This window comes from Erigeron canadensis, chromosome 4 (genome assembly GCF_010389155.1).
Source record: "Erigeron canadensis isolate Cc75 chromosome 4, C_canadensis_v1, whole genome shotgun sequence".
In the NCBI taxonomy this organism is placed as follows: Eukaryota; Viridiplantae; Streptophyta; class Magnoliopsida; order Asterales; family Asteraceae; genus Erigeron; species Erigeron canadensis.
In genome coordinates, this window is record NC_057764.1 from 34,663,202 (window position 1) to 34,682,725 (window position 19,524).

At 32.4% G+C, this 19,524-nt stretch overlaps 2 protein-coding genes across 2 annotated transcripts; both read right to left on the bottom strand.

Moving 5' to 3' along the window:
• Positions 1-1,475: 1,475 nt before the first annotated feature.
• On the bottom strand, positions 1,476-4,828 carry LOC122595787 (cyclin-D3-1-like). Its single transcript, XM_043768230.1, has 4 exons — positions 4,110-4,828; positions 3,785-3,983; positions 3,511-3,641; positions 1,476-1,827 (listed from the first exon to the last, which is right to left on the bottom strand). Exons 1-4 carry the CDS (start codon positions 4,632-4,634, stop codon positions 1,591-1,593), a joined length of 1,092 nt encoding a protein of 363 aa, XP_043624165.1. The 5' UTR covers positions 4,635-4,828; the 3' UTR covers positions 1,476-1,590.
• Positions 4,829-7,225: 2,397 nt separating this feature from the next.
• Positions 7,226-10,590, bottom strand: LOC122597726 (elicitor-responsive protein 1-like). Its single transcript, XM_043770290.1, has 7 exons — positions 10,487-10,590; positions 10,269-10,373; positions 10,022-10,148; positions 9,847-9,918; positions 8,436-8,481; positions 7,586-7,883; positions 7,226-7,493 (listed from the first exon to the last, which is right to left on the bottom strand). Exons 1-7 carry the CDS (start codon positions 10,527-10,529, stop codon positions 7,456-7,458), a joined length of 729 nt encoding a protein of 242 aa, XP_043626225.1. The 5' UTR covers positions 10,530-10,590; the 3' UTR covers positions 7,226-7,455.
• Positions 10,591-19,524: the final 8,934 nt, after the last annotated feature.

The window sequence follows — 19,524 nt, forward strand, 5'->3', positions numbered from 1 at the left end:
TTCAAATGTGATATTCTAAAAATTAAGGCCTAACCTAACTAGAAAATTGAGATTTATGAAAATCAATAATGGGATGGATGCGCCATGCCCACTCACATGGGTGACACAAGTCAAAACCTATTTTATACTCGTTAAAAAGTGATGTCTTTTTACAAGTCCACATGACAACACACTAATGTTACAGAATGCAGTTTTGTAAAAATTTGAAAAACACACAAACACACACACATACGCGATGTCCAGGACTTAGTAAGGGAATAAGGTCAAATCAAAAAATCCAAAGAATATTTGATGCATCGAGGTCGAGGCTTTTTAATATTTAGAGTAGATAATATTTTTCATTCTTAGGTTTGACATGCTTTTCACTTATTGTCTACAAAAAACACCCTCAATTAACTTTAATTTAACAGTTTAATCAAATCTTGATCTAAAAGATAACAATCACTTACTATAAAACATAATCCCAAACAAAAACAATCTCTATCTTTAAATAAACAGTTTAACCAAATCTTCTAAAAGTAGATACTAATAGTGGTTTTGACTTTCAGACATGAAACAAAAGAAAAATTTGTTTGGACCATACAACATAAAAGTTCCAATAAGTTTTTAAATGATTTACTGTCCCCCAAATTCAATATCGCAAACATTTTGCCTTTAACTATTCAACACTATTTTGATTGTGACATTTCAATCTTTATTTATTTTGCTCACAACATTTGCATCATGTCTCATAATTAAAGGTCACCCAACATGTATGATTGGTAAAGTATTGTATATTTTATGCTCTTGATTTTGTTGATGATTAATTAGAAGTATAAACTATGAAGGTAATTTGTTGAATGCAATCACTCATATATATATATATATATATATATAGTCAAAGCATGGAATGAAAATGAAGTAAATCAGTGAGAAGTATGAGTTGGCTAGTCTAGAGTGTTATCATATCAGAAGATGCAAAAACAGACAGACAACGCTGTTTTTTGGGCTGGTCTCTCGAATGTTGTTTCCTAGCTTGCTCTAGAATTTTTCACTAAACTTTCAAGTCTTCGATCGGGTCATATGTACACTTGTTCACAATCACAGGTTGTATTTAATATAAAATAATTTCATTAGATGTTTACATGAGATGTTTAATTTATAAATGCATGTATCGTTCTAAAAATGCTTTTATTAAACCAAAATGGCAAGAGACAACTTCTTAACTCACAAGTTGTATTTAAGATAGAATAACATTTTTCTACTTAAGTTTTCATAGGATAGTTTGTAACGTAAATAATATTTTTCTATATATGTAATTTTCCGTTCAATTAACTGATTTTCAAAGTGATTTGGAACTTAATTCGAATTATAGCCTTACCTTAATTATTAAGAGTATTATTTATGTATTAATCAAGTTAAGTAATTGCTAGCACATTAAAAAAAATTAACTTAATGCTCCATTATAAACTTAACCAAGACTCATGACTTGAATGTACGAGTAGCAAACTTTATCTCATAAATTAACCGAAAAGATTATTGACAACCATAATTAACATATTCCGAACATCTAACAAGGGCTAGAAGCAACATTAACAAACGCTTTGCAACTTAGTGAAAAAAAATGTATGCTCGTTGTTGTTCGATCTTGATCAGTTTCTTGATCGTAGGTTGATAACGATGGCAATGAGGAGGAGAAGAAGATGGTGACGTCAATTGTGATGACAGGAAATGTGCATCCATTACACCAACTGAGGTGTCATCCTCTTCAAACTTTCGTTTTTTAGGAATAATCGAACTTGAATGTGATGCCTCCATAATCTTTTCATTGCACTCCTTCACTTTCTCCTGCATATTTTCTATGGATTAAACAGGAGTAATAATATTGAATGTATATATATACTCGTATATAATTAAGTATAACTTAGAACTTGGGTATGCCATGAATTACATTGTTAATTGCCTCATAACCAAATTTTAACTTGTATCGTTAATCGTTAATTGGCAATCATCTCTTATATATAATAGATAAAATGACTCTGATCAATCTGATTTAATTACATAGAATTAGAAGGCAAATGGGCAATATTTTATGCATGTATATAATACATAATTGATGACCCTAAAGATCGTTAGCAACAGAACCCTATGGATAATCATATAGCAAAAACTTTAGAAAAAATAAATATGGTTCATGAGTGCTACGTACATTGTTGTTTGTTAGAATAATTATAATTTTGGTTTATAAATAATTATCTATACTTCTCTACCCTTTTCAAGTCTAAAAACATACAAGATTAAAAACATGATTTATAATTGAGTAATGATTTAGAAGATTTTTTAATTTTACATGAAATTCTGCTCTATTTTAATGCTACGCTATAACTTCATAGCTAAAGATTTAAACTCAGGTCTTTTTTAAAAAAAAACTAAAGCCTTACCACCCGCCTATATGTTGATTGTTTGCCTTTTACTTTAATGTATCCCATTTGATTTTATTCTCAAAAAACTTTACATAAAATATATTTTAATTTTAACTACTCGTAATATTTAAGAGTTTGATATGAAATAAGCGCTAGATATATAGCTAACAATCTAAATATAAAATTAAAAATAAAATACAGTAGTCTGTAAAATGATTGGAAAGAAGATTTTGAAATTTGGTGTATATTGCGTTATATATTGACAAAGCATTTTATTTTTAACAAAATGGGAAGTGATATATCTACATTACTTTTTATCCATCTACAACAATTATACATGTTTTACAGCACGTTTTACAACTGTACAATACATATATTGTTGTAGATGGAAAAAAATAGTTGTAGATATATCATTTCTCAATATTAAGGCTATCTCCAATTAGGAGCCTTTAGAATGAGAATGATATATCTACAACAATTATTTGCTATACACAACAATGAATGTCTTACGTAGTTGTAAAATGTGCAGTAAATCATGTACATTTATTGTAAATGACTAATAGTTGTTGTAGATTTATCAATTCCCCCTTAGAAGCCCTTAAGGCCTTAGATATCCTTTGCCGTCGAAACTTGTCTCAAACTAAAGAATTTTTTGAAGAATGTCCTACCTAACGGCATGCCCTTAGGTGTCCTTACCTAATATATTTTTGTTTTTAATTGGAGGTAAAAGGATATGTAAAGATGTTTGTATGATTAGAGATAAAATTATAAGATTTGAAAGATTTATAAGTATGTATAAGAATTTGTAAGGATATGATATGACAGCTCAAGGACGCCCTAGCCGTCATTAGAATTGCAGATAGCTTAAGGGCAATCAATAACATGAATAGATAGGGTGAAGATTCTCTCAAGTTCTTCAACTTGACTAGTTAAGTTGGGGAAATACTAACACTCGATTTAAAATCAATCTTCTTTAAAAATAATGTTGTACCAAGTGCAATCAGACTTGTACCCGTATCAATCCAGAAAATTTGGACCAAAGAAACCATATAAAATTATAAAGTGTTGGTACAATTGTACAAAGGAGTAAGACAGTACGTAGACAAACCTTGGTGGTTTGGAGTACATCAAGAAGCTGAGTCTGATAGTCAACAGAATTGATAAAGTCAACTTGATCTATGACATGAAGAATCGTAGCTGTGGCCAATACTGATGGTTGATAACCCACAAATCTTGAATCTTTAACCAAAACAATCCCAACAAAAAAAAAACATTTTAATCACCATACACATGTAAAGTTGTTTTTTACTCGTAATAACTTGATACATGGTTTAACATTTGGTCAAATTGAGTGAAAATATTGACTTTGACTAATGAATCACCTGAGACAAGGGATAGAATGAGATTTTCACATTTGTTGACAAAATCCCATTGGAGATGAGTATTTAGTTGAAGCCTTCTTACAATATGATCAAGAAATGAGATTGGTGTAACTGGATTCATCTTCCATTCCAATGTTGACATCACTAGAAGCTCCATTTTTTGTATGTTTTTTGGCTCAAACAAGTACTTTGTGTCCACCTACAATAAAAATATATATAAAAAAGAAACTTAAACATTTAATTTGTGTAGGAAATGATAGTATGGTCTGATAAAGGTACAAGCATTAATGAAAGAAGTACAAGAAAATCATGCATGGAAACATACTTGAAGTTCTAGAAGAGTTGGCACTTGAGTTTCTTCAACTTTAGCAGCTAAAGAAAGACAAGTGACAGCAAGAAGATGAATCATCCATGGCTTGTCTTTCTGGAAATGAAGACTAGAAAGGAACCTATCAACATAATTAATACAAAGTATGGCAGTAAGATGTGTGAATCCAAAATGGGATTTCACTTTAAGAATCCAATTCACTGCTTCTTTGCGAGCAAGTAAAAGTACAGGGTCTGTTTTGACAAAAGATAAAGTGTAAGGGTGTGTTTGTAATTGTTGTTCTTGTTCTTTGGTGAAAAGAGATACAAGCTCTTCATCTTCCCAAAAGAAATCTTGGTTGTTGTTCAAAGAGGGGTTATGGAGATGTGAGGAATCTTGGAGGGTGGTTTGTGTAAGTATTACATGACTATGATCATAATGTTCATCATTATCATTATAATCATCATCCTCATATGGATGATCAATTTCTTGTTCTTCACAAAAGAGTGTATCTAGGATAGATGAAGGTGAAGAAATGGCCATGAGGAAATAAGGAAGAAAGAAAAGTGTTGATATTTATTAATGTTGCTAGCTTATTATCATACTATCTACTTGTATATATCTATTGGTTGTTTCTTTTTTAAACTTTCGATCTCTCTCTCTCTGTGTATCCCACAGGGGGGGTGGAAAGACTATGCTAAACTCGACTCTCAAAAACACAAAGAAAAAGAGACTTCATATTTTATGAGACAGGGTGTCACGCTTTGTCTTTACTTTTTATAGTCTTGGTTTTAATATATTTTAATGCCTTAGAGTTATTTGTCTTCTTCAATATTGGATTCAGAATTTCATACATTCACAAAGATATCCGTAGCATGTCTAAATTTTGTCACACCATAAAATTTATAGAATCTAATTTTGATTTTTTTTTATTTTTGCAAACCCAAAAAGGTTCAAGATATTAGAGGATAGTTGGTTTAAAAATGGTTATGTGGAAAAGTTTGTGTAATATTCTGACTCGATCTATTATTTGTTTAGTTAACTATATATAATGTTTGTTAACTACTGTGATATTTTTCATTACTTATATGTGCCTTTTTGTCTTGTTCATTATGTGTTGTCTATTGGCAATTTAAAGTCTTTAAGTGTTCATTAAGATTTAAATTTAAAAGATCATCGTAATTTCTACCATGACTAATATTGATATACTTAGACTCGAATGTAACTATGATCAAAAGTATTAAGCTGCAATTATGGCAACCCTAGATCTAGCTGATAGGTTTTAGGCACCTAATAATCCAACACTAGCATGATCACCTTTATGATGGCACCTATTATACGTACGATTCAGTTATGTCTATCCTAAACGATGACAATGGACGTCCACATTTACCTACTAACCCATCATGTCAGGTTCAAGGTATCCCAATGGTCCTTGGAACAACCGTAACGCATATATGTTTCTCCGCAGAGACATAAACGTGTTAATCCTTAAGTGTACGTAATTGAAATGACATGACCATGATTAAGGAGACGTTGTAGTTAATCCTTATAAGTGTAATTGAAATCTAGGATGCTTTACCATGGATGGAGACTTTAGCCTCATCCCACTACTTTCATCTATGATGTTTAGATATACGTTAATGTAACGTACACACATGGATTTTCAATTAACTAATATATATTGAGAATTTATTGAGATACCATGAGCAACAATATATATTACGGCATTAAAGAAATCCATCAAAATTTGGTCGATGTCATAGGTCTTTATGATTTTTTTAATTCTATGTTTTTAAAATTTGGGTGCCATTCTTGTTCCCATGCATTCTTCCTAATCTTAAGGTCAATAATCCGTGTTATTTAAAACTGGATTTTGAAACACTCTGTGAGATTCGAAAAATATCATTACATATGTCAATATTTATTGACCGAAGCACTTAAACCCTGTAGATTTTTTCTAATTGCAATTTTGTTTGCATTTGTGTGAGCACGATTGTCACTTGATTTCCGTTCAATTGCGATTTTGTTAAAATCAGAGCGCTCTCTCACACTGACAACTTCTTAATAAGATAGAGTTTGACCCCATACTTAGAATCTGACAAGAATATATATCTACGTAACTATTTTTGTGGCCAATAATTTCTCTAACAACTTACTCACGAGACACACACCCTTGCCGACCCTACAAAATTTCAATATCAATTGTTCCTCGTGACAAGATAACACTTGTCGGGAGAAGATGACCTAATGCAAGAATAGATCAAAACGGTGAGGCTTACGCATGTTTACTTCATGTAGCATTTTCATGTATTTCGAAATGTTACTTAGTTACGTAGCTCAGTGCATTAACCGTCTATTCCTTGGGTAATATCCAAGCATCATGTTCTAAATCAGACACTTCGATTGCCAGAGCTTTATGACGATCAATAGCTTATGAGTATTACGTTTACTTAAGCCATCGATTCCGTGAAACATTTACAGTATTATACTTCTTTTTTTCACCAAAGAAGATTTAGCTAAATACTTGTGCGCACAAGCATTGAAGCATATATACGTCAAAAGGTTTTTAAGCATGACTCTGATTCATAGTTTCTTACAATATATAACAGGCTTGCCGACAAAGAGTGCAAGTAGAATTTGTATACAACTTCTTTTTCTTGATCTTATTGGAAATACATTTATCAAGGCTTTCATATGAATAGAATTGACTTATGTAAACAATAACACATTAAGCAATTTATTCCATCAAAGTAGTATCAAACATTACAACTTTAAAAGCCACATCTCGTAAAGGTTACAGCAGAAGAATTAAGCCCACCAATAAAAGAATACGTCTTCCCATCAATCTTAAAACAAAAGTTAACAGCAAATATACTTTACAAATGACTATCTGATGCAAAGACACGATATGGCTTACCAATACGTGCATATGATGGGGATTTGTGGTTGAATCCATGGACAGCATCAACAATCATACGATGGGCGTTTGCTTGAATCCAAGGACAATATTAACAAATTACATCACTCATCACTTTCCTAAGCCAATTAAGCATAATGGGAGACTGATATTGTGAAACAATACAAAAATGGCTATCGGATTCAACTGGCACAACTAGCAAATGACAAGGTGCTAACACTGAAATTCACAACTTTCAACAATTCATGAAATACTAAAATATGATACAGAACGAAAACGGGGGTTTTGTTGTCACAACTAGCAAGCAAATCTCAAGGGCTAAACATAATAAGTCTCGACTCATGAAGATCAAGTCACTCTTACAAAGTTCACTTCCAGCCATAGCTGGGATATTTAACCCACTGTTTCATTGCAATTTTGTTTGACAGGTGACAGAAATATACCTCAATAGGGCGGAGGATATGTTCCTGGGTATGGAGGACCTGATCACACAAATAAAATATTAGAACAGCAAAGAAAAAAACTAAAGGTAATAGCATACTTATACTAGTTAGGTGAGTAAACAAAGACTAACCAGGAGGATGTTGGGATCCATATGGTTGAGGAGGGTAAGCTGGATTTGGTGGGTATCCCTGTGGATAAGGCTGGGCATAAGGAGTAGCCTGAGGTGGGTATGCAGAAGGTGGATAGGCACCTGTATTAGGAGGGTATGAGGGGTAGGGAGATGGTGCAGGGTAACCTCCAACTGGTGGATATGGAGCAGCAGTAGCTGGTGGAGGATATGATACTGATGGATGTGGTGGTGGTGCGGAATAGAAGGCTTGGTGTGCAACGTGTGATGAAGCTGATGGACCATGACTGCCTGCTGGTTTCTGCACATCAATAAAATCTTGTTAAGCCAGTTAGAGCCCAAAAGGTATACATGATCATGGCTATGTGAAAATCGATACATGAACAAGAAAGGTGACCCAGTGAACAAGCCACTTGGCTTTGCAACGAAACCATGTTGACCATACTTGTAGAACTTATTGATAACTATAAGTGGCATTCTTAATCTACTTATTCATGAACTGTTTGATACGGGTTACTTTATCTCTAATGGTTCAAATAGGAAAATATGCAAAATTAGCTCAACAGAATATACTAGAACAGGTCAAATTGATGAACAGATAGAAAGGTCATTTGACCTTGTAAATTTGACCTTTTAAATTATCTTGGAAATAACATAATATCATTTTAACATATATGTGACACTGATTTTCTTGTATAATAAACTATTTTTGTTCAAATTGTGTTTTGGGTGAACCTGACCTGTTTCGAAAAATACCATAAAGTTACCGATTTTGACCCATTTCCAACGTGTTAAGTTTGTGCCTCTTTGTAATATAAATTGAAGAGTAAAATAGATGCATAAATGAACTCACATTGGCATTGGAATAATGTATAATCAACCGAACCTCTCCAGCATGCCTGCAGAATAAAAGTTGTTCATTAGAAAGACAAATACAACCTAAATCCATTTAATTTCTGTGAGATATTCATCTTTGGTGACGTATTGCAATTACTTAACATTAACATGACATAAGAAGCTGTCTTCAACTATAATAGAATGCTATAAATATGTAGGGGGCTAGGGCTTAGGGGAATAAGGATTGAGGACAAGAAGATAAGGAAAAAAGTAGGAATGACTCTTTTAAGCTACCACGAATATAATCAATCAATCATGAGCAGTTACAAGCACTTTGTACTAGCAAAGAAGATGATGTCAAAGTTCAATATGTTTTTATAGCTCTTGTTCCAAGTGGTAATCATCTCTTCATAAGTTACGATTGCAATCAATATTTACGACTTATGCCAAAAGCCCTGTGACCACAGGCAAAGACTGGATGATAAAGTCAACCATACTTTGGATGGCAAGCTTGGGGTGGGCTAAATGGATTTCGATGGTTGAAATTGATTCTTGGTAGTGGCCAACTTGTTATAAGCATCGCTTTCTCTCCCTATCTCAAAACTTGACTTAGGCACATTATTTCTAAACACAGAGAATGCCTCCAAAATTTAGTTATTTCTCATGTTTTCAAATGATCTATAGATACTCCAGAAGCAGCATCCTCTCTAACGATAAGTGTTTGAACCTTCTAGGCAGACTTCCCATACGAGAACCCACTAATATTATACCCCATGAGAAAATTAAAGGAGTGACAGCAACTGGAGATTTATTTACTTGTGCAACCGACACTCCATAGGAAGCTCAAAGTACCAACAACACTCATACAAGTCATTCTTCAAAAAGCAACTTGTTAGTAGCTCCATGAACCAATTAGTCACATACACATTGAAGTGATCTAAAGGTTGAGGGTGATCGTCCATTATGTTTTTCCATAGCCCTTTGTGCGTATACTATATACAAAATGTCTCCACCAATGTCATAAACGAAGTCCAATAGAAGATGATCACTTTCCTCGTAATTGATGGGGGAGTCCATGATGATTACCATAACTCGAAAGTAAGAGCAAACGAAAATCACTGCCCATATTTTGCTAATCAACAAATTGACAAAGAAAAAGCTATTCAGAGCTTTCATTGCTTCATTATTGGTTTGTTCAAGGTATGATTAACACTCAACAGGTTACTCATTTTTGGAACTACACAAAACTACATCCTCCATATAAAACAAACCATGGGAATCTTCATGAACAATAGCTTCTTCTAATTACTTAATCCAGTTATGTTATCTTAACGCATATTTCGATAAAATAATTACTTGTATTTCGTAAACTCAAAAGCACAACTTAAACAAACTTAATCCAAAAATTATGCACTAGAAACACTAACCTGCCATGGCTGCTCTTCAAAGGCCAAGTGCTATCATCAAATCCTTGTGAAAGAGCCTTTGCCAATTGAACCCTATGTTCATCACAACCCGTAAAAGACCATCAGCTATTTAGTAATTCAAAAACACGAAAAAAATATGTAAAAACGGATCGAATAAAGAGTAGTAGTAAATTACTTTCCATTGCCAATGAAGTCATCATGTTTCAAAGTATTGCTATTCCAAACATCAACATTCAACTCTCTTAACCCTTCTATTAGTGTATACACAAATTTCTCTTGAAAAGTCGGGTTTTTTCCTCCATCTTCACCCATTTTTCAATAAACACCAAAAATTAGCATAAACACACATCCTCAAACATCAACAATTACATATATCCATATACATACATATATACAAAATATAATATAATAAAATAAAATACCTGTACAAGTACGTGTTCGAGATCTATTGCTACCATATTCAACACAAACATATGGATCTTGCCTTGATATCCATTCTGTATCTTTCAGTTTATTACACCCAACAACTGTAATCAATTCGATTCAATTTTATTATTAACAAAAAAATACACACACACACACAATTACATAACTAAAAAAATTAAAATCAGAAATCATGCAAGTAAAGATAATACAGTACCAGTGACTTCGAGAAGATTTCCGTGAATACCATGAGTAGCCATTCTAGTTTAATTTTTTTTTTTTTTTTATGATGTAATTGGAAGGGTTTTGATTATATAGAAAATTTTGGGTTGACTTTTTGACTTTATTTATTATTCAGCATACTCAATTCAACGCGCTTTCTGAGATTAGATTAGATTATTTAATATTATGACTATATCTTGTGAATAATAATAAAGAAACAAAAACGGCTATAATAGTTAGGCAATATTTAACTAATTAATGGACTTATGGTTATAGTTGATTTTTTGGATTTATTAGGAACACTTTGACATGTTATAACTTACGAGACAAAGTACCTGCGTGTTGTGACGGTGAGATGGTGGGGTTGATAGGTTATAGGAGGTGAAAGGTCATAAAGTGTAATAGCCAAATGCCTTAGTCGTACGGGCTCCGGCCTCGGATTTAAAAATTCGTCGAAAGTATATCGAATGACATCTATAATGAAAGAGTATTAAATTTTAAGAGCACCTATATGATTTTTATAATTTATCGATGTACGGTTTTTGAGATAAAAGATTTTGAATGAATTGGAGGAATAATGATTAATCGAGGATAGAGAAAAAAAATGATTGGTTGATATTTAAGGAGAGAAAAAGGGTATTATAGTTATTTTAGGTAAATATAAAATATATAGGAGAGACATTTTAGAAAAGTAAATGTTAAAACTTAAAATTTAGATAGGGGCAATTTGTTTTATAATATGGTATAAATAAATAGTTTGTGAAAAAATAGCTCATTTAATAAATGGAAAATGATTGATAATTTGATATGCCTAAAATATATGTCTAAATGTTTGACACATGTATCAAATGTTATCTCACTTTTAATCTTTACCACACATCATGCAATGTGTCGTGATTTTATCTTTAAGCATACCAATTTGGCATATATACTATATATTAGTCATTTGTATGCATGACGTCACATGTATGATTAAAAGATTTTGAGGTTCGATCTGTTGGATGAAGTCAAAATTCTCATATACCAAAATACAAAACAAACATATACCAAAATACAAAACAAAACAACCTCCCGTTTGATGCATTCAACCCTAATATGAAAAAGTTTAACAACATAATAAGATAACCTATATATAAAGCTTTTGACAACTTCACAAGTAGTAAAAGTTACAATTTGTCAAATGTTTCAATTTGACATGGTATAGAATTTATTTGACTACCGATTAATTAGTGATTCATTTAATACTATTTTATAAAACATTTTGTCATTTTTAAAATTCTCAATTAAGAATTTTGAACTACCTCTATTTTACCCTTTTTATTTATTCATTAATTTAAACATCCCTACATAATATATTTATAATACCCTTAAATTTCAATCACTCATTTTTTTTCTCTTTTCTCGAATCTCAACCACTCATTTTTTTCTCTCTCCTCCATAAACCAGTTTTTCCTCTAATTCATCCAAAATCTTTTATCTCAAAAATCGTATATCGATAAATTATAAAAATCGTATATCGATAAATTATAAAAATTGTATGGGTGTTCTTAAAATTTTATGTTCTTTCATTAGAAATGTCATTCGATATACTTTCGACGAATTTTTAAATCCGAGGGCGGAACCCATACGGCTAAGACATTTGGCTATCATACTCATTTGGCTATAACCTCCACCATCTTATCGCCGCAACGTGTGTCGTCATTTAATGAGGCATAGTGGCATACTACCTAAATTTTCTATAGACAATTCGTGTCATGAAACAGATTTCACACCTTATATAGTTATATCATATATAACAAGTTTATATATCTTATCATCTCAGTGATACATGTTGATCAACATATAACAAAATGAAAGTTGTGTATAGAGATTGAACTTTGAAGTCTACAAATTAAAAATTAAAGTGATAAGTTATTTTAAACAATTTATAGAAGAGTTTAAATAAAGGAAAAATAAATAAAAAGGTAACCTATTTACATAAAAATTTTAATAAGGAAAACCTATTTAGTTTATGTCTATTAAAAAGATCCTATTTTAAAACATTTCGCAATAAAGGGAATGTCGTTAGTTTTTAACTTTAATCATCCTTTAAATGTCACATTATCACTGTCACATCATTAAATTATGCTTACGTGGACTTTGAATGCAAATTAAAATACATATAGGAGATTCAAGGAGACTGTTTACCAAAACAAACAAAAAAGGAAAGCAGTTTTTATTAAACTAGCGTTATATCCGCGCGATGCAGCGGGGAATAAGAAAAAAACGGCGGTAGTTTGATGGTGGTTTGTAGGGCGGCGGCGATGAAAAAGAAAAAAAAAATAAGCCGGCGGCGGTGGATGGTGGTTTGATGGTGGTTTTTGGTGCGGTGGTGATTGTGTTTATGGGGGGATAGCGTACATAGAAGGTGGATTGCGGCGGTGGATGGTGGTATTTGGGGCGGTGGTGGATGGTGTTTATGGGAGGAGAAAATCAGAGAAGGGGGAGGGAGAGAAAATCGAAAATCGGATGAACGTATGTGTGTGTAATGAGCGTGATGGAGAAAAAATAGGGAGTGTAAATTAGGAGGGCATAAAAGACATTTTAAAGGTAGAGGTGTTAAAAGAGGGATGAGGTAGTTTGCTTATTAAGGGAGTATAAATGGGTATTGCCACCATTAATGTATAAATCTTCTTTTTCATTTGCTATTACCGAAGCAGTCGCATATGTATCCATATCGTAATTAGAATAGTAATAATAATCATTTGCACCATAATTCTCACTTCCATCATCAATACTCCGATCACCGGCTAAGTGAGCAAGTACACCGGTGGCTCACGCTCAAGTACCAACAAGATAACTGACCCGCCCATGATAAGAACCATTTGATCGCATCTTCATAGTACCTTTGGCTTTGGTATTGTCTTCTCTGATGCACGGAAACGGCAAGAAGGTGCCGTCCCACGTACCAGAAACTTCCCGGGGACGGAAACGTGTACGGGGACAGCTGGAACGTTTCCTGGACGTTTCTTGACCATTTCCTTAAGTCAACGAACGTTTCTTGAACCGTTTCTATTTTTGGGGACGTTTTTTAAATGTTTCCAGAAGTCCAGGGGCGTTTCTTGTAAGTTTTCAAGGCGTATTGTGTAAGCTTCTTGTCGGAATCGTTGACTGTAAATTGTAGTTCGAATCTTTGCTAGAAGAGACAGCGGGAAAGTTGCACCGAGGGGTGGTGGTCTCTGGTGGTGGTGGTTGCTAGATCTGTTAAGGAAGAAAGGGGGAAAAAGTATTTAATACCCCTATATGTACTATGTGCTAGCTTTTTTTTTTTTTTTTTTGGAATGACAAATATAAACTGTCATAAACTCATGACTAATTATATCTATCTAATTATTTAATATATAGATATTATCTATATCTATCTAATTACTTAATTATTTAATACCAATTATATTTACCTTGTTTTACGAGTATTTATTAATTAAAGCATAAACTTAAAATAGTTATTTAAACTTCTATATGTTTATTAATATTAACTTATCTGGTATTTAATTTTCTAAATTTGAAGTATTATGTTTATATTTTCAAACAATTATGTTAGTTTCAAGTTTTTAATATATTTTTAATTTTTTATTATAGATAATTTTATAAATTATTATTTTTATATATAAAACCCCAATAGAAAGTATGGTGTATATTTATTTTTCAATCTCATAACTATGATTTATATTTTTTCATTGTCGTACCCATATTGTACCCGTTTCTTGATTTTTTGAGTTTTGCCATTTTCTGTTCCCGTATCGTACCCGTTTCCCGTTCCCGTACCAGTACCCGTGCAACATAGCTTGTCTTTGACTTTGTTGCCGGATCTATATGACAACCGAGGCACTCAACTTCGCCGCACTTTCCGGTGAATTTGGACAGGTTCTTAGGCTTCCTTAACACTTTGGTGAATACCCCTTTAACCAATGTCGAATCAATGGTTTTGATATGCCATCCACTCTGTTGATGGGATGATAAGGGATCGGGTAGCTCACGCCGCGTTGTCAACCCTCCCCCTTCATTGGCCGGTGTGTATGTTTTTTTAATGAGACCTGATTGATGTTTTGTGATGAAGAAACCTTTTCCTTTTGATATGAACTTGCATTATATCCGTGCGATGCGGCGACGGATTGGTGGTGACGACGACTGGTGGTGATGACAACGATCGTGGTGGTGACAACGGTCGTGGTGGTGACGAACTGATGGTAGTGGTGGGTGTAAGTAATTGATTTAATGTAATTGATGTAAAGGGGTAGTGAAGATATTTTAGAAGATAATGAATTGATAATATAAATTAATTTATTAAAGATAAAATGGTAATTTTGCATCTAACACTTTTATGAGAGAGAAAGTGATAATAATTATTATAATATAGTATAGATATATACAAAAATAATGAATGATTAATGTGGTTTAATTAATTACTTGGTGACATGCCACTTAACGAAAGGTTAGCGTTAAAAACTAACGATATTTCTTTTATTGCGAACCTTTTAAAATTGCAACCCTTTTAATAGACGAAAACTAAATAGATTTCCCTTATTAAAAATTTTGTATAATTAAGTTACTTTTTTATATATTTTTCCCTTTAAATAAAGGCATAAAACTATTAACTATATATATATATATTCGAATTTCTACAAATCTAGCTTGCTCCATGCATAGATATAGAAAAAATGATTAATATGATTAGTGTTGACAACTACTTGACACAGTAGATGATCAGTGATTAAGATATAGAAATACAAAACAACGTCTTTACGTAATTTGTTCCTCAAAATATCAGTCACTAATCATTTCATGTGTCCCCAATAGATTCTTAAACATAATTATTGGCCTAACAATTAGTAATAGTGATATGAATCATTAAAGTCAATTAAACAGTTATAATTGTACTTTTGTTAAGACAACCTACTGCATCATTATATGACCAATAATGGATTTTTTAAAGTTACTCCAACATCATAGATGAAGTTTGAGTAACTTCAACCATCGAATTAAATCTAATGGTCAAAATCAAAACATTAATTTTTAATTTTGAATTGGAAATCCAATGATTAAAATTATTCCTACTTTATAAGTGAAGTTGGAATAATTTTAAAGAATCTCATTCTCAATCCACCAATAATAATGTGCACTTTTCTTTACGGAGCAACTGAAAACGATTATATGTGTTAAAGTGTTAATTACGGAGTACTTAATTGTACGTACAAACATGAGAATACTTTTTAAAGGCATTATCTTATTGAAGAAATCGCCTGCAAAAGATCTTGAACTTTTGATTGAATCATTATTTAAAGCATATACAGAGTATGAAATATATACTCTCTCCGTCATAAATTAAATGTTTTATTTTAACTTTTAAAGTTATCATAAATTGTTTTCTGTATCATATACAATAATTGATGTAAAATATATTGATAAATTAAACTTTAAATGTATTTTTCATTGATATAACTTTAAATGGGTATTATATTATACAAATAAAAATACTTACGGTCAAAATTAAAGTTAAAAATGTTAGCAAGTCAAATTTAAACATTTAAATTGGCATGGAAGGAGTATAATGTAAAGTTTTTAATTTTCTTTCTTTTATAGTTGATCATATTTTTTTTTATAATAAAAAATCAGTTAATTTTTTTACACTTTCTTTAAAAAAAAAAAAGTTTTATCATTTAAAGACGAAAAGCCATTGCATTATTAAAGACTTACAGGTTGGTGCTTGCCAACAACTATTTCTTTTATGTAGTTACGCCTTTTAGGTTAATCATCTCTTTGAACACAAGCGTTCATTAGGACCATTAGGTGTAAATTAAAGAAGCATCTAAGTTTAGACGTATTATGTATACGAGAGATAATGCGCGTATGTTGCGGCGGTGAGAGGTGGGCGTGATAGATCAAGTTATAGAGTATGATAGCCAAATGCCTTAACCGTACGGGCTCCGCCCTCGCATTTAAAAATTCGGCGAAAGTATATCAAATGACATCTTTAATAAAAGAGCATGAAACTTTAAGAACACTCATACAACTTTTATAATATATCGATATACGGTTTTTGAGATAAAAGATTTTGAATGGATTAAAGGAATAAAATTATTTATGGAAGAGAGAAAAAAAATGAGTGGTTGAAATTTGAGGAGAGGGAAAAATGAATTGTTGAGATTTAAGGGTATTATATGTATATTAGGTAAAGATGTTTAAATTATGTAATAAAGAAAATGAGTAATTTAGGTAGTTCAATTACTTAATTGAGATTTGAAAAAAGAGTAAAATACTTTATAAGATAGTATTTGATAACATAAAAGGTGTGTTAATAAATCATTGTATTGGAAGAGATGTCTTACTAACAAGCTAAAGTATAAGAAGTAATCAAGTAACTATTAGCAACTGATATTTGCAAAAGAAAAATATGTACATTGTAACAAGAAGAGAAAAGTCAATACTTTTGATATCAAACCAAACAGTACTGCACGTCAGTATATTCACATAGTTTAATTTATAAATACATCTCGTTCTTGAAGAGAAAAATAATAATAATATATTAAAGGTACTAGATGTTATGATTTTACGGCTTATTATGAGAGGATTAGTTAGTAGACAAAAGTTTTAGAAAGATAAATCATAATTGCGAGAGGTTTTTTAATTTTTAACCAAAAAGATGCTAAAATCTTTGTATCAATAGTTTGCCACGGTCTAACTATTCTTAAGTTTTTTTCAAAGATAAGGAATTTTACTTTTTTGCATTATTGAGTTTTTCTCCTAAAAGAAAAGAAAGTCTAGGGAAGAAAAAATTAGGGTTTTTTATCCCAAAACTTTCTGTCCATTTTTGACTTGATTTGGATGGAAAGAGTCTATGATTGTCTCCTCAACCAACAGCTCACACACACAATCACAAAATTTTCTCCTTCTCCTCACTCTCACTCCTTCGATCTTAATCATCAGGTATAAGGTCTTAATCACCTTGTCTTTATCTTGTTCTTTACAGAATGCAGATGTAACACCCATCGTTTAAAAACATGGATTTTCAAAAAATTTCGCCTAACGGCGTCAAAAGAAAGCGGAAGTAAACTTTGAAAGTCCAAACCAGTAAAATCTATTTAGTTTATTCATTAAATGGTGTTACTAGCCATATCATCAAAATAAGTCTAAATGGAAATCCATCGATTACCCAACATTAAACAACCGAGTACATTATCAATACAAGTCAATATTATCTAAACATAAAGCAAATGTCTAAGCGAGCAGCCACTATGGGTAAACTATAGCCAACTTTAAGATCATCTACCCATGCCTCACATCTTCTCACATCTACCTGCTCACTATTGTTGGACCTGAGGGCACAACACATTTTAAAAGAGCAAGTGTTAGCTAACGAATTAGCTAAGTAAGATAACCCATAGTTTATAAAACGTTTGTCCATTTAAGACATTATATAAAAGTCATATTAAGTCATTAAGGCACATATCATCAAACATATCGTCTCACATACATATCATAGCATCAACATCTTTCATATTAGGATGGGTCATCCTAAATGTGCCTAGTCATCTTTTACTTCACATATATCATATAAGCATCATCGTATAGTGTGCAATAAGTCACTTACATTAGGCGTGACATAAGTCACTCATCACATATAAGGTGTAAGTTTGTGTGTAGGCGGTCATAGGACCTAACAGGAAACCTCACACCCGACTGGATGGATAAGCTTTTCAGCGGTCCATCAATGTCGTTAAGGAATGGCAAGCCAATCCAGGAGTAGTCCGTATGTTCAAAGACATTGGTGGGTAATCACTCCACCCGGAGATACTAAAACCACGTAATTACGTTGCAAGGAGCCACCCAAGCAACCATATACGCACTCACCGGGCAAGGGAAAGTACGGGTTAAGCTTAACACTTTCATATCATATACGAGCTCGGTTTTCATCACATATAGTTTAGGTGTCCACGTTACCTAAACATCATCACATATCATCTTTTACGTTTGGGCCCTTAAACGTGCACGTGTCATGGCCACTTAATAGGTCTAGTGAACTAGATGATCAAGCCATGTAATCATGCTCATTTCACATATCATCAACATATAACACATTTCAATTCATCTCAAGATGTTACATAGCATTTCATAGCATGTCATTACATCGCATACATTGTTACATCACGTACATCATCATATACCATTGCATATCGTATATCATTACAACGTTGCATATCATTTATCATCTCATATCATATATCATTTCATAATAACTCAAAACATTTCATATCATATCATAACGTCACATATCTTTGGGGTAGCATTTCAGGCTTCAATATGCATATACATAGCCCATATCACCTCCCGTATAATCCCGAATACCCATAAGCAAACAAGTTATCATTAGGGAAGTTATTATATGAAAACCATGTTTATGTTGAACCCTCAGCGTGTCAAAGTAGTGTATTTTACCTCGTAGAAGCACACAACAAATGATAACGTAGGTTACCGAGCTTTGCAAGTATTCCGACTACCTATAATCATTAAACGACATAATGAGATAATAAAATACCCACTTACTTATGTTCATAACTCAGGTCTCAATACCTATAAACATGACCCACGACAAGACTTGATGCATTGGAGATTCGATTAATGCTTTAGAGCTTACATAACTCGACGGAACTCGACATTCACTCACTGAATTAACCTTTCTGAACACTTGAAATCATCATCATCTTTTAAAAGCATAACCATTAGAAAGTAGACTCTCTCACGGTTCCGTGGATAGCTTATTTGTCAAAATCGGAGTTACGGTTCAAAAGTTATGGTCGTTTAAAAATGTTAACAAAAATCAGTCCCTAACGGGAGTTACGAATATATGTAACGGGAGTTACGCACCTAACGGGAGTTATGAAAATTTGTAACGGGAGTGACAGTAGAGGTGTTATCGCAGTTACCCAGGTAACAGGAGTTACACAACCGTAACGGGAGTTACGACGACCAGTCGTGAAAAACAACCCCAAAACCTAA